General features: G+C 31.5%; 3 protein-coding genes across 17 annotated transcripts in view; all 3 read left to right on the forward strand.

The window, feature by feature from the left end:
- wol (Dolichyl-phosphate beta-glucosyltransferase wollknaeuel) lies at positions 1-6,135 on the forward strand. 12 transcript variants are annotated; one of them, XR_013881056.1, is made up of 7 exons: positions 1-1,267; positions 1,664-1,747; positions 2,177-2,285; positions 2,721-2,984; positions 3,329-3,420; positions 3,883-4,283; positions 4,472-6,135. XR_013881056.1 is itself a non-coding variant. In XM_080166157.1 (7 exons), the coding sequence occupies exons 1-6, from the start codon at positions 1,140-1,142 to the stop codon at positions 4,154-4,156; spliced, it is 951 nt and encodes a 316-aa protein (XP_080022283.1). In that variant the 5' UTR covers positions 1-1,139; the 3' UTR covers positions 4,157-4,170; positions 4,472-6,135. The 12 variants fall into 12 exon arrangements, 4 of the variants coding, with proteins under 4 accessions (XP_080022283.1, XP_080022284.1, XP_080022285.1 ...); XR_013881057.1 differs by having other exon boundaries at positions 4,495-6,135; XR_013881058.1 differs by having other exon boundaries at positions 4,548-6,135.
- On the forward strand, positions 6,117-10,577 carry Tim23 (translocase of inner mitochondrial membrane 23). Its single transcript, XM_080166163.1, has 6 exons — positions 6,117-6,231; positions 6,752-6,838; positions 7,057-7,168; positions 8,141-8,260; positions 8,591-8,689; positions 9,502-10,577. Exons 1-6 carry the CDS (start codon positions 6,118-6,120, stop codon positions 9,576-9,578), a joined length of 609 nt encoding a protein of 202 aa, XP_080022289.1. The 5' UTR covers position 6,117; the 3' UTR covers positions 9,579-10,577.
- Positions 10,501-14,828, forward strand: part of LOC145323700 (dehydrogenase/reductase SDR family member 1-like) — an 8,796-nt gene continuing 4,468 nt past the window's right edge. For 3 of the 4 annotated variants that reach the window (XR_013881064.1, XR_013881065.1, XM_080166161.1), the window contains exons 1-5: positions 10,501-10,606; positions 10,987-11,087; positions 11,952-12,043; positions 12,418-12,522; positions 13,082-13,272. Coding sequence is in view for 2 of the 4 variants with exons in the window: in XM_080166161.1 (XP_080022287.1) it covers positions 10,595-10,606; positions 10,987-11,087; positions 11,952-12,043; positions 12,418-12,522; positions 13,082-13,272 (501 nt within the window). In the remaining 2 variants the exon portion in view is untranslated. Of the gene's footprint in view, positions 10,607-10,983; positions 11,088-11,951; positions 12,044-12,417; positions 12,523-13,081; positions 13,273-14,828 lie in introns of those variants that run through there. The other variant, XM_080166162.1, reaches the window with a different exon arrangement.

Below are 14,828 nucleotides of genomic sequence, written 5' to 3' on the forward strand. Positions count from 1 at the left end.
GGTAACTGTATCGCCTCCATGCTCCTTCGTCAATAAAAATTACGTCAAATTTATGAAAAAAAGCAAAAATAATCATTAAAAAAGTTAAATAATATTAAATGAATAAGTTATGTTATTTAATTTGTGTAAATTTTATTAATGTTTTATTAATTTTGTATAAAGAATTTGTATTAAACTTGTTTATTATAATATTTTATCTTTTGAAATTCAAGCAATTTTTTTTTGTATCGTTTACTAGAAGTGATTTTAATATTTACAATAAACTTAAAAAGTTACTGGTGATGAAATAGGTTGAAAATCACGTAATTAACTTTTTCCTAAACGTACAACTATATATTTATAGATTACTATAAACATTTATGAGCATTTTTTTCATTTAAATGAGTCCTTAATCGTTAATTAATGATATTTGTCTCTAGTCTACAGTTTACTTTATTCACTACTAATATTCACTACACTTATAAACTGGGACTTAACTTTTGAATAGAATCTTGTCTTGGTATACAATTTGTTTGATTTAATCCTGTATTACAGTTTATTATTATTTTTCTTGTTGGTTTAACTACATCAAGATACTTTAGAACATAGAAGTTTATCTAGCACTTTCATTTATATTTTGTATTATTTTTGTTTTTAATAGTGAATGTGGCATCCAATACCTAGGTATACATTTCATATATGCAAAGGGATACTTGCACGAAGTGCATTTAACAAGTTGGGGGTACGTACTTGTAGAATTGAACCTTTAAAAGTTTTTGTAGAATATGTTATAAATATAGGTTAGCAATAAAGGTATTTTAAACTTTTACCAGGCAATTTATGAGTTACGTCCAAAAATGTCTTATTAGTGTAGGTAAAAGTCACTATTTTAGTTTTAATATCTTTAAAACTACGTGGTAGAAAATTAAAATTCTTTTAAATATTTAAATACAGTTTAAACCATTAAACAGCTAGAAAAAAATATGAGGGTCACTAAATTCGATTTAAATGCATTTCGTGCAACTATCCCTTTATTGTGTTTATTTTTAAAAGTGTTCTGTCGTTTCTACGCTAATTAACTTACTAATTGTATATACTTTTTCAGAAAAAAAAAATATAATAACTGAAGAAGTAAGCGAATAAAAGCTTACATCAACATTATGGAGTCGCCATGCTGTATGCTAGAACTTGTACAATATATTATAATATTTATATTTGTTGTGTTTATACTCTGCAGCCTAGCAGTGAGAATCACTACACATCCGTATCCTGATATCATTACACATACCCAGGAATATACATGTTATGTAATTGTAATGTATAATGGTATCCAAAGATTTACAGACAAGTTCTCTCAATCGTTGGATTCAATACAGGGGTGCTTTTATTAAATCTTATTTGGTTGGTTTTAACTAGCAGTGTCCTATCTTTTTAACCAATGTTATAGAAAAGATGTAGATCAATGTAACGTTCAATGACTTATCCTTTAAGATTCAGCTAATAATAAACTTAAGAAATATAACTAATTTTTTTTACACATTGGAGTAACAAGTTAACATTTATAACAGAGATAAAAAGACGAAGGGTTACATAAAAAAGTCGGGTTTATGGTATGCTAAATGGCATCGCTATGTATTATGAGGGAATTCTTAAATAAGTTACAATCTTTAACATGTTTAAAATAACAGGAAAAGTATTATAATGGTAAAGAAGGTTTGTTTCCCAGTATAGATTCACCGTGGAGCCTTGATCTTTCTGTAATTATACCAGGGATAAAGATATATCAATATTGCATTATTTTACTACTATCGGCTACGTCACTAGAGTTCTCTAGGGGCCCTTAAAATGGAGGGGGGGGGGGGGCGGGGAGTTGAACCCTCTTCTTCATTTTAAGTTTTAAAAGTAAAGGTGGTACCCGTCCCCTAAAACAGTTAAGACCTTCCCAGCACCTATGTAAAGCTACACTAAAGGAGAACCATATTGGTTCTGGTGTTTTAGAGATCATTTATTACAGACAGAGCAGACAAATATTCTGTTACTTTTAAAGAAGGATAATGATGATAAAATCAATAAATCAAATTACAGATCGATATTTCAATATCAACAGATTGTAAAAGTTTTTACTTAGGTATGTTTCATATAAAAGGCACCCTACTCCTTTTTCACTTCAAACATTATTATATCTCTGTCAAATTTTAGCATACAATGAAAAAGATAGGTTGCCAGTTATGCTGAAAGAAAGTGTTCAGTTTTTAGAGGGAAGAAAATCCACGTATGAAATTATTGTCGTAGATGATGGTTCTAAGGTATTAGCATTTTATCCTAATATTTATAGTACATACCTAGTAAGATTTTTTGTTAGTCCGTCAAGATATTTTTATCCTTTGAATAGGTTGAGTTTCCCATTTTAGAAAGGATTCACATAGTATTTAGGATGGTTTCAGGTTATTTTATTTCTAAATTAAAATCTTTGAATGGGTGTAGGCTATTTTTCTGCCTCATTTCTCCCATGGGTGGGCATAGCCACTTGTGGTACACTGGTACAGTGTACTGGTCTTTTATAGTAGCACTGTTACTCCATAAATATATTAATTTTTTGTTAAACATTCAACAATCGTAGTACAATCTTTTAAATCTTAACACTTAAAATCTCCTTTTGCGTACAATCAATACCTAGATATTCTATAATTTACTATTTAATTTTTTCTTAAATCAGATTTTAAAAATGTAACTTATTTTAGGACAATACAAGTCAGATAGCACAAAACTTTGCCAAATCCTATGGTCTTTCATCCGACAAATTCCGTGTGCTAACATGTGCGGTTAACCGCGGAAAAGGCGGAGCCGTCCGCATGGGAATGTTGCGGGCACGCGGCAAAAACTTACTGTTCGCGGATGCGGATGGCGCAACCACATTTTCTGAGTTGTTAAAGATGGAGAAAGAATTGGGGAAGGTTGAGAGAAATGGGCAGGGGCTGGTTTGCGGGTCCAGAGCTCATTTACAGGTTAGTAAGTGTTATGTTTTACTTTAAAAGCATGCTATGTTTGTTATCCATGAAGTAAAAATAAAAATATACCTACTAAAACTTTGACGTACGGAATAGTTGAAGACAAATCATTTTTTTCTCTTCATTCTTGTCACAAGTTTAAAGACTCAAACTTCAGTTATATAGCTTTCAAGTTTAGAAAATGCCCAACTACAGGCAATAATAGTCTTTGTCTAATGTTAAAAATCTTTCCTTCACAACTTGAAACTGTTTCTTATCAACAAGAAATAAATTAACTAACAAAAAAAAACGTGAGGGAAATCTAGATATCACAATGTAAATAATGTTATGTTTTTTTCTAGGATGAAAGTATTGCATCCCGTTCCCTTTTCCGCACAATCCTTATGTATGGCTTTCATTTGTGTGTCTGGCTGTTTGCTGTCAAAAATATCAGGCATTTTTGTATTTATAAATATATATTGCTTTTTCCTATTGACTTAAGTAGCTTAGTGTTTTACATTGTCTAGTAAGATCTCTTAGATAGTTAGTTTTATTTAATGGTTTCGTGGAAGATTAGTTATGTTAAAGACCAGAGGTAAATTCTTCAAAAAACTTTTGCCTCACTAAAATCAGTTTGACCCACTAAAATTTTAGTGAGGCAAATTTATCCTCTCTAAATTTTTAGCGAGCCTCACTGATTTTAGTGAGGCAAAACAAAGCTGCTACAAGCAAATAAAGATCTGATTATTTATTTATTTAATTTTTTTTAAATAATACCAACGCGTAGTTACCCTATCTTTATCTTTTAGCAAATAAATCACAAATTACAAAATAAAAACTTAAATATTTACCGACATTATCAAGATAATCCTCTAATAATCTTCGAAACTTAAATACAACTATTAATTGCACTCAGAGATACCCAATGCGGCTTTAAATTATTAACACGGCAATCAGCCGCCTTGATCTTCAAATCAATCCACATTGAACGTTGGGCGTTTGACGTGGAGATGCTGAAAATCGCCGAAATGGTGGACATACCGGTGAGCGAGGTGGCTGTCAAGTGGACAGAAATCGACGGCTCCAAGTTGAATCCTGTTCTGGCAGCCATACAAATGTTTAGAGATATTTTTCTGCTGTGGCTGCGGTATGCCGTCGGCGCATGGAAAATTGCAGATAAACTGGATTAAAAATCTGTGTTCAGGTGTTTGTTATTGATTTGTATACATTAATGGATTGTATTATTTATTTTTATTAGAAAAATCACAATATTGTAACATAAAAGTCCAATTTTTACCTATTAAACTTGAGAAAAAGGTCAAAAGTTCAGTTGATTTTGGGGATATTTGTAGACAAGAAGATTTACTATAATTTAGCATAAGTCTGGGTCAAATTAAGAATTTGGTTTTACGTGTCAACTATTTTCATATTTTTTTTAGTTACTAGGTACTTACCTAAATATTTTGTTCATTGGAAAAAAATGCTGAACAGATTTTTATAGGTAGGTATTCTGTTACTTTTATGTAAGGATATGGTTCATTTTCAGATGAATTGCATAACATTGGTCTGTATCCTGCTTAGTTATAGCCATTATAAAGTTTTAATTGTGATGAAATGTTGTGATATTCATAATTAATTTCTTCTTGTATTTTCGATTTATTTATTATACAGGGGTGTATGTTCTGCATGGGTTCCTGTCTAGGGGGGGGAGAATGAAAAAAAAATAAAATTGTAACGAAAACATCAGCTGATACTATTATCAAGAAATAATTTAGAAAATTGGACCAAAAAATACCAAAGGTTCTGTGAAATATTTGAAAAATCAGCAAAAAGCTACTTGTCCTTTTATCTACAGAGACAAAATCGTCTAAAATGATGAGAAATTTAATAATAACTAGGGGGATTAAATTAAATTTTTCGCAGGAGGAAAAATTTAATCTTGTGCAGAAAATACACTCCTGTTTTTATATCTGTTTGTTTATTTATTTATTTACACTTTTTGATTTCACTTTGCATTTTATTTTTTATTTTTACAGAAAGATCTTGAAATTGTATTTTTTATTGTTGTATTTTTACAAAGCATTTTTTATTGATATATTTTCTTATTTGATACAATTGTATTTTTGTCACCAATCACATTTTTTGTAAATTTTATTAAATTTTTTTAGTTAGTGTTAGCGTTATTTACATGGTTTTTGTTTCACCCAGGGAAGGAAAGTTTGTAAGAAAACAGTAAAACAGGACAGACAAATACTTGTTAACATTTTTTAGTATGGCTTCGAAACCGATTAATATCAGCTGGATTAGAACGGGTTCCTAGCCATACTTAAAAATAATGCATAGCATCGTATTACAGACAATTTTCCAAATATGTCACCACCATTCCACCAGAATTAAAATGAAAACTGGTTTTAATCTTATAATTTATTATTTTAATATCCGCGGAAAGCTGTCTTTAATTCGATGCGACAAATAACTAATCTTATACCCTAAGTCAAAATTTTTAAATGGGTCTTTTTAAGATAAATGTTTCATTTTACGTATTTGCCATTTTTTAACAAGAATATTAGTCTGTCCTGTCTTATAAATTGTTGGATGTCAATTATAATTTCATAGGTTTTGCACTGTTCGCCGGAAGGTAAAAGCAGTTTTTGAAACGGGCAGGGGTGTATATTCTGCATGGGATCCCCGGCTAAGGGGGGGGGAAAAAAAATAAAAAATAAGTGGTTGGAGGGAAAAAAAATATAAAAATTAAGAAAACTGAAAACATTTTTTCCATTTCCCCCCCCTCTTTGGAGAAAAAAACTAAAAAAATGTGTGGTATGTGGGATAAAATAAATAAAATATAGAGTTCTTTAAATATTTTTTCATTTTCCCCCTACTTGAAGAGAAAAAACAAGGGGGGAAAAAAAATAAAAAAATTTGTAGCCGGGGAAAAAAAATAAATCTTATGCAGAATATACACCCCTGGAAACGGGCTATCTGGGATTATTTTAGATTATGATTCTTACATACCTATCTAGTCTAATGAAAAATTTAGAAAACGAAATCCGAACCGTCCCTTGTTGGGAGAAAATGCGGGAAAATGTAAATTCTAAAACTACTTTCGCCTTCCGGTGATCTGTGAACAGGAACATCCTTATATAAAATAATGTGTGTTACAGATAAAGATACTGATACAATGATGGAAAACAATGAAGGAAATGCGGGAAGTCTGTTTGGTGGACTGGGCGGTTTAGGCGCCCCTAGACAGTCAAATTTACAGGTACAGATTCTATATTTGTCTACAAAGCTACACTTACCTAATGGATTTTTTGTTGGTCAGTTAGTAAATAATGCATGTACTTGTCGTTAGAAGGGTGTATTTCAGTTAGAAGAAGGCCTTCCAATCAAAATAACTATTTTTGAAATTACAATATTTTCGAATGGAGACCTTTGACAATGTTTCACTTAACTATACACCATAATAGCCCCGCAGCTTTTTTCTTTTATTAAAACTATCAGGATGTATTCGAGTCTTGTCTGTTTGTACCAAACGATCTTGATAACCACTAAACCGATTTAGTCCTCCCTCCTTTACAATGTAACTTCTAGTAGGCACGTACTGGAAAGATTTATATTTATTTTAGTTAAATCATCGCCACTAGAAAAAATCCCCCCCCCACAAAAAAAAAAATAGGATTAGGTAGGTTGATTCCCCCCTCCCACCACCTAAAGTGCCCCTAGAGGCCTTTAGGGGGGCACAGTCGTTACTTTTAAATAACTGACGAACGTTATTTTTCCAGGGATTATCACCATACCTAAATATCGACACAAACTATCTCCAATCTTCGCCAGAATATCTTTTTGATCAAGAAACTAAACGTGGAGGGGTAAGTATTTCACAGAGTTATAATTAATAAAAAATACTAGGATATTAATCACAAATACCCGAGTTGTAAAAATCATTAAATTATTGGAAACAAATATTTTCTGAGTTTAGCTGTTGTAGGTGGAAACCTTAGTATTTACTAATGCTTCCCCTTAAAACAGCTAATATCATGAAATTTTCTTTATAACTGCCTCCAATTTACCTATTATTCCTTTGTAGATGGAGAAATCTTTCACAGCTATCGGAACATCAGTCTGTATTGGAGCAGGTCTAGGTGGTACCTATGGAATTTATGATGGAATTAGACAAACTGCCAAGAGCGACTTTACAGGTATAATAGATAGATAGTCAACGATACAGTTGGATAATAAAGTTTGATAGAGAGATAAATTATAATAGATGAACATTTAAATAGATAGATGAATAGTTAACTGCCAAGAGGGATTTTACAGGTAAAAAGATGGATAGTTAATTAGACAGCTGAATAATTGATAGATAGATAAATAAACATACACATTAAGATATATGCATAGTTAAATAGGAATGTATGTAATGATTTAAAATATGATGGAATTAGACAAACTGCCAAGAGCGACTTTACAGGTATAATAGATAGATAGTCAACTTTACAGTTGGATAGTTTAGTTTGATTTATAGATAGATTAACATTTAAATAGATAGATGAATAGTTATATAGGTTTGTAAATTGTTAGTACTTATTTAAAATATGATGGAATTAGACATTTGCCAAGAGTTAATTTTATTGGTAGTTAGATAGATAGTCAACTATACAGTAGAGCGGGTCGATTTGTAAGCTTTTTAAGATTTTCACATTACTACACATTGGCAAGGGTTACTGGGCCAATATAAAACCCTGTGAAACTTGAAAGGGGTGTTGTAATCTAAAAACAACGGGCGCATGGGGAGTATAAAATGTGCCCGCACGTACAAATAGATAAATAGGAATGTAAGTACTGATTTAAAATATTATAGAATAAGACAAACTGCCAAAAAACATTTTCAGGTAAATAGATAGGTAGTCAACTAGACAGTTGGATATATTGATAAATAAACATACAAATAGATAGATAGGAATGTAAGTACTTATTTAAAATATTAAGGAATTAGAAAAACTGCCAAGAGCGATTTTACAGGTAGATGGATAGATAGTCATATAGACATTTAGATTGATTGATAGATATATAGATAGATAAGAATGTAAGTACAGTTATTACAGATTAACATACTTTTAAGGCTTAGGTATGATAAAGTTTATTTAATCTATAACCATAATTTTATTTAGGAAAAATGCGAAGAACGCAGATTTTGAATTACTGTGTGAAAGGATCCTCTAGTGTTGGGAATGCCTTGGGTTCCATTGCTGTCGTTTACTCACTCACACATTTCTTTCTCACTAAAACAGGTGCAACATTTTAACCAGGAATCTCAAGGGATAAGATAATTGCCGTTAAATTAATGTACATCCCCAATGATAATACACAAAAGTACCAAATATGTAGGTTACTATTAGTAGTTGAAACGTTTATACACTTAACGAACCAACCAATCGAAATTCAATAAAATTCTAAAAGATGTTAAGCCAACCAATAAGATAACATTATTATACAGCTTTGGGGACTAATAAAAAGGCATAAATAGACAATCACAAAACCACCCTCATATTAAAAAGTATTGGGGGGGGGGGTAAAGTGATCACTTTCTGTTTAATATTAAATATCCATTATCTGTTTAGTTTGCGAGGAAGATACAGAAGCCAAGTCAATGGTGAGCGGAGCTTTTACCGGGGCCCTCTTCAAGTCAACAGCGGGCGCTAGAAAAGCTCTTTTGGGCACAGGAATGACAACTATAAACAGAAAATTAAAGGATTAAGCGGCTTTTAGATCGTAAAACAATGGTCCTAAGATATGTTTGGTCATATAAGATATACACAATATGTCCTACTGATATGTATACACTAGATTGGGTCTTCTTGAATGATTTTTTTTTATATTATTTTGAATGTGGTACTTGTAACTACCGTTAAAACATTAAAGGTATAGGAAACCCCAAAATGAAAAAAAATCACAGAGGGGAGCCGTGCCAATGCACCTAATATTTTTAAAAAGAGGGGGGGTTTAATGCAACCATCTCGTAATCAGTGATTAAATGGCACTTAGAATTCGAATTTCGATCAGAACTTTTGCATGAGTAATCCTTGGTTGGTCTATTTTCCCTAAATCGAACAAAATTAAAAAGTTGGAAAAGTAGCGGCTGGCGGCTCAGCCGTTTTGTCATTTTTTGGATATCTATATTGCAAATTAGTCACGAAACCTATCTCCACATGATACTCTTTCCCACTCCAAAACGCTATCAAACGGTTTTAGACGGTAGCTGTTGGTACTACAAGTTTTAAAAATGGTTATTACTATCATTCAACAGGAATTAAACCAAAAATATGTTTTAAAAAGTTGATTCCTACGTAATTGATGATGAATTTACCTTGAAAATAGGCAAAAAAACGGCTAAACGGCTGAGCCGCCAGCCGTTACTTTTCCAATTTTTTGTTCAATTTAGGATTCAAGTTAGTATACAGCTCCCTAAGCCCTGATATTTATTACCTAACCTTTAAAACAAAACAAAAAATATTATAGTTGTTATTCAATTCAGGAACCGGTTTGGGCCTTGCAGCATTCTGGGCGTTCTTCCTCAAAAAACAAGATCATGTTCAAAATTTCATATAGAAAACATTTATATTAGATAATTTACATCAACAAAAAATACTTTTTTGATCTAAAATTTTAAATTAAACGGAAACCAAACTAGTCCAACGTTTATTTTGATTGAAGGGTTAGAATATGACAAACAGGTTTGAATCCCAGCATTTGCTGCTCATTGTTGTTAATAAACCAGTTGTTTAGGTTTATCCATCATCTATATCTCATTATCTTCTTGTATTGTGATCAAATTATTTTTTTTATGGGGACAGGAGCTTAGTTTTTTTTATAAATAAATAGTAGTAAATTACACTTTAAATCTAACATTTAGGAAACAAAAATTGTTTTTCTACTGTTTTTTATTTTATTAAAAAAAATTTAAGTTCCTGTCCTTATTATAAAAAAATCAAGTTTTTTACTTGATTTCCTTAGCTATGGTCTACCTAATATATAATTGATAAATATATATTATTTAATAATAAACAGATATTATGTTGGACTTGAGTTTACAGCCAAATCTTTTATTTTTATTGCTCAAAGAATTTATCAAGTTTTGAACGTTTAAAAGTTTTGGATATTCTTTTTTTTTTAAGTTTCTGTTTTGGGGAAGTTTTAGTGTTTGCGAAGTTTTTTGTGTCGTTCTAAGGTTTCCGAAATAGATAAATATTTGCTTTTTAAATATTTTGGTAATTTTATTTGTTTTAGTAATGTCCACTGTATGTCTGTTTAAATAAGCTTCAATTTATGAACTTAAACATAACACTAATAAAAATTACTAATTAAGTGTTTATTATAACATAGTCAAAATATTATTTAAACTTCTAGTTCATAATTAAAGCTTAGTCTATAAAAAAAAAATATTCCAATTGGTACCTTTTCTTTTTTAAAGAATTTCAGAAAAAAATCAATAATGTTTTGTACATTTAAAAATCTTCCAAAATTGGAAACAAAAATCTTCTAAAGAAAAGGTATAAAAATTATCCCCCAAAATTGTCTACATTATTCATCCAGATTATAATTTCAGAATAAGTGTATCTAGCAAAATGCCCAACCTTCAGGAAAGATATTCTAGCTTAAGACAATAAAGAAAACTTTTTGTTAGTCAATCTATATTTTCGTAACAATAAATTCATATGAATACCGTTGTATTCCAGTGTGACTTCGAAACCGAATAATATTTGCTGGATTAGAAAAGGTTCTTATTAACGCTAAAAGATCATGTATAGCATCACTTATATACAATTTCCCACGATTGTTAAAATTAAAATCATTAAATTGATACCAGTTTATTTAGCTTGGACCCCTCGGAGCGATCAAAACTGGTTTTGATCTTATAATTTTTCCGTGGAAAGCTGTCTATAATACGATGCGATAAATATCAATCCAAAATAGTTTCTAGTCGTACTATTTCATAAGCTAGAATTTCTTTTGGCTACAGGGTAAAATATGTTTGGTGACGGGCGCGGCTAGAGGCATTGGTCGGGGGATAGCTTTACAGTTGGGTGGGGCAGGAGCCACTGTGTATATCACAGGCAGGTACACTAGAATTTTTATCATGGAATGCTGGGACTTTAAGGGATATGTCAATGGCCGTTAAATTAATGTACATCCACATTATGATACACAAAATTACCCTTTCTATAGAACAATTTGTGGTTTATACGTTTGAACGCATAAATAAATGAACCAACCAATTAAAATTCAATGTAAGTCCCCAATTTTTTTAGTCACAGATTAAAATAACTATTATAAAACTATGGGGACTAGTGTAATAATCATCCCAATGTGCCCTCCCTCCCAGGATGGAATATCTGGGCTCGCTTTTTTTGTCAATGACTACCAGGTTTTTTCAATAAATTAAATGTAAAGGTACTTAGATTTGCAATAGCTGTATTGGGTAGGATGGACAATGACATACGTACCGAAATCTGAGATGGCATAAAAAAACCACTTAAAAAACCAAAAACACCAAGGTTGGGATGGTTTTTTTAAAAAATATTTATACAAAGGCCTATCTTTCCAGTTATATCTTTTGACTTTTCATAACGTAAACAATACAGTAAATAACTGTCAAAAACCTAAATTACCGTATCAGTCAGGGTTGTCAAATCGGTCGGGCGGTTTTGGGATGGCTTTTTTTGGGTCCTTTTGGGCAGATTTGGGCACCCCCCATTTGGGGGGTGAGAAGAAGGGAGAGGGGTAAAAAAGGGGGGAGGGCAGGCCTATAATTTGGATATTATTAAAAAAAACAAAAAAAAATTTTATCAAAAAAAAACAGGTTTAAACAAAAAAAATTGTTTGTAAAAAAACCTGTTTTTTTATCATCTCTGACCGAAATGCATTAAATATAGAGTAGCTGTACTAATAACCATGGATAATTAAACCAGAAATTTATTTTAGAACCGAGAGCAATTTGAAGGATTGTGCCGCCGAAATTGTGAACAGAGGTGGAAAAGCTGTTCCTGTTATAATGGACCATGCTAATGATACAGGTGCAGTGGGTGTTTTTTTTAATATCTTCCAATTTACTGCTTTTTCTAAATATTAGGTAACCATTAAGGTCCTTTATTGTCTGCCCTATGAATGTATGTGGAGTCCCTAGACGCTAGTTTATATTAACTACATAACAATCACCTGAATATATTAAAACAGCAAATATGGAATTTATCAATTTCATTTGGATTTTAAACCCATAACAGGACAAATAATAAACTTCTGTAGGTTAATTTTTTTAATGATTTTGGTTAGTCATGTTTTTATACGTCAGAATATATTCATATTGCTGCTCTACATTTGTTAGTCACCTATCAAGAAGCATCTAGTTTTGTAAAATAAATAGTGTTTTCAAATAAATTTCTTTATTTAGACGTGCTTGGTTTGTTTGATCGGATAAAGAATGAACAAAGTGGAAAATTGGATGTGTTGGTTAACAATGCCTATGCCGGTGTTAATCATATTTTTACAAATACAGGTATTCAATTCATGGATGGTTTAATAGATTTAAGAGCTTTCAAAGAAAGAGAATTAAACTCGAATCAAAAACCAATCTCAGGAAAGGAAATCCAAGGGACGAAATCTGGTGGTATTCTGGTTAGATTCATGCAAAACTGTTGCGGATTCCGGGTTAGTCCCAGTTAAATAACCAAATTTTCATGGATTTTTGGTTTAAAAATTGGCGGATTAATTCGAAATAAATGCCATCCCTTTTTTTAAAGTTATAAAATAAATGTATTTAGTTTACCTAGATGTATAACTCTGACCACACCAGTGTAGGAGACCTTTTTCGTCTGCTAGCATATTGATCTCTGTTCTCTTAGCGACTTTGCTTTAATAATATTTGCGACGCTATTGGCTGATATTCAACGACACAATTTTAATTCTGCTTAGGGCCCAGTGGATGGGGACATAAAGTTATTTAACCCCTTCCCCCTCTCTTGATTTACTTTTAATAGGAAGACACTTAGATTTTGTGCACACGTTGTGTATCAATAAACAAAAAGACAGAAAATTTATATTTTTTATTGTTGTAGGAAAGAAATTTTGGGAAACTGATCCTATCAATACCTGGGATACAATAAACGGCGTGGGTCTGAGGAATCATTATATCTGTACCACGCTGGCGAGCAAGATTATGGTCGAACAAAAAAGCGGTGTTATCATCAATATTTCCTCCTTTGGAGGACTTAAGTATCTATTCAATTGTGCATATGGCATTGGAAAGGTAATAATTAAACAATGGCTAATGGATAAACAATAAGTGGATATTGTGTAAGGGAAATTCTTCTCGTCAATTTAGTTTGCTATTATAAAGGGTGTGCAAAAAAATGCGGACATTTTTAAAATTGAAATTGCGCGGCTTGTGTTAATAGTAGACAATTCTTATGCATATGACGTTAGAACCGTTATGAACTCTAGTTTTTGGAAATATAAGAACGAATCCTGTGCTACGTATAGTTAGGGAGCTACGTGGTGAAATGTTCCTATTGCCTTAAAACTTAACTTGCGAGTAAATTATCAAATATCAAAGTATAAAAAGATTAAATAAAAAAATTGCAAAACAAGTTTATTTTTTATTTTTAAACAATGTATTCAAGAAAAATTATAAAATTAACTAATTTATTAACAAACTAACAACAATATTATATTTGTGGTACGGTTTAGCCTTCGATGATTTTAGAATATTTCTAGCAGTAGAAACACAAACACCTGTAGTAGCAGCAACTTTTCTTAATCCAGGTGTTTTTTTATTCAATAACATTTTTTTCACTCTTTTCTGTACACTCTATGGTGTTTTCTTCCGCCCATTAAATCCTCTATGCTTTAACGACGAACCTGTTTCTTGGCATTTAGTGTAATTTCTCACCAGGAAAGGAGGTCTTGTTTGTCTTGTAAGATTATTCCATACCTGGGATGCAGATCCACTTTTCAAAATTTGTCTAACCTCTCTTATGCTTGCTACAGGGTACTTATTCATAAAAGTTTCAATCTCAACTTTTATTTGATACCTTGTTGAATGATCCATTGTAAAAGAATGATTTTAATACAAATATTCGTAGATTTTTTCATATTCAATTAGAAGATTTATATGACAAATAAATACAAATATTTAAAAAGCTTTAAAAATAGGTTTATTTTTTTTCAATATTTTTTTTAATTTTCTGGTTTACTCGCAAGTTAAGTTTTAAGGCAATAGGAACATTTCACCACGTAGCTCCCTAACTATACGTAGCACAGGATTCGTTCCTATATTTCCAAAAACTAGAGTTCATAAAGGTTCTAACGATATGCATAAGAATTTTCTACTATTAACACAAGCCGCGCAATTTCAATTTTAAAAAATAAAAATGTCCGCTTTTTTTTGCACACCCTTTAGTCTTCTAAGTTGTTTGTAGGTCAATATATTTCTTCATGGTCAGGGGAAGGATGAGGTAAAGTTATTAGGGGGAGTGGAATGGGGGGGGGGGTGTACCTTTATTAGGGTTGGCCAGATACCGGATATTGAAACTATCCGGTATCCTACCAAAAGAGTATCCGGCCCAACCCTAATCTTTATATTAGCTAGTTGGAAGAAAATTTTTCAATGTATGCGAGAATCTCTCAAAATATCCACGTATTCTATATCCACTATTAGAAAATATTTCATGGACTTAACTTAAAAGTTAATGCTTTCTTTGTTACCTAATAAGTTTCTTGTCAATAATAGTTTTGTTAGCGTTTTACTCCTGTTTTCAAGTCTAAAAAACACACCTTTACAAAATTACGCGAAAAGAATCGCCC

Source organism: Acartia tonsa, chromosome 7 (assembly GCF_053477335.1).
Source record: "Acartia tonsa isolate MP-2025a chromosome 7, ASM5347733v1, whole genome shotgun sequence".
In the NCBI taxonomy this organism is placed as follows: domain Eukaryota; kingdom Metazoa; phylum Arthropoda; class Copepoda; order Calanoida; family Acartiidae; genus Acartia; species Acartia tonsa.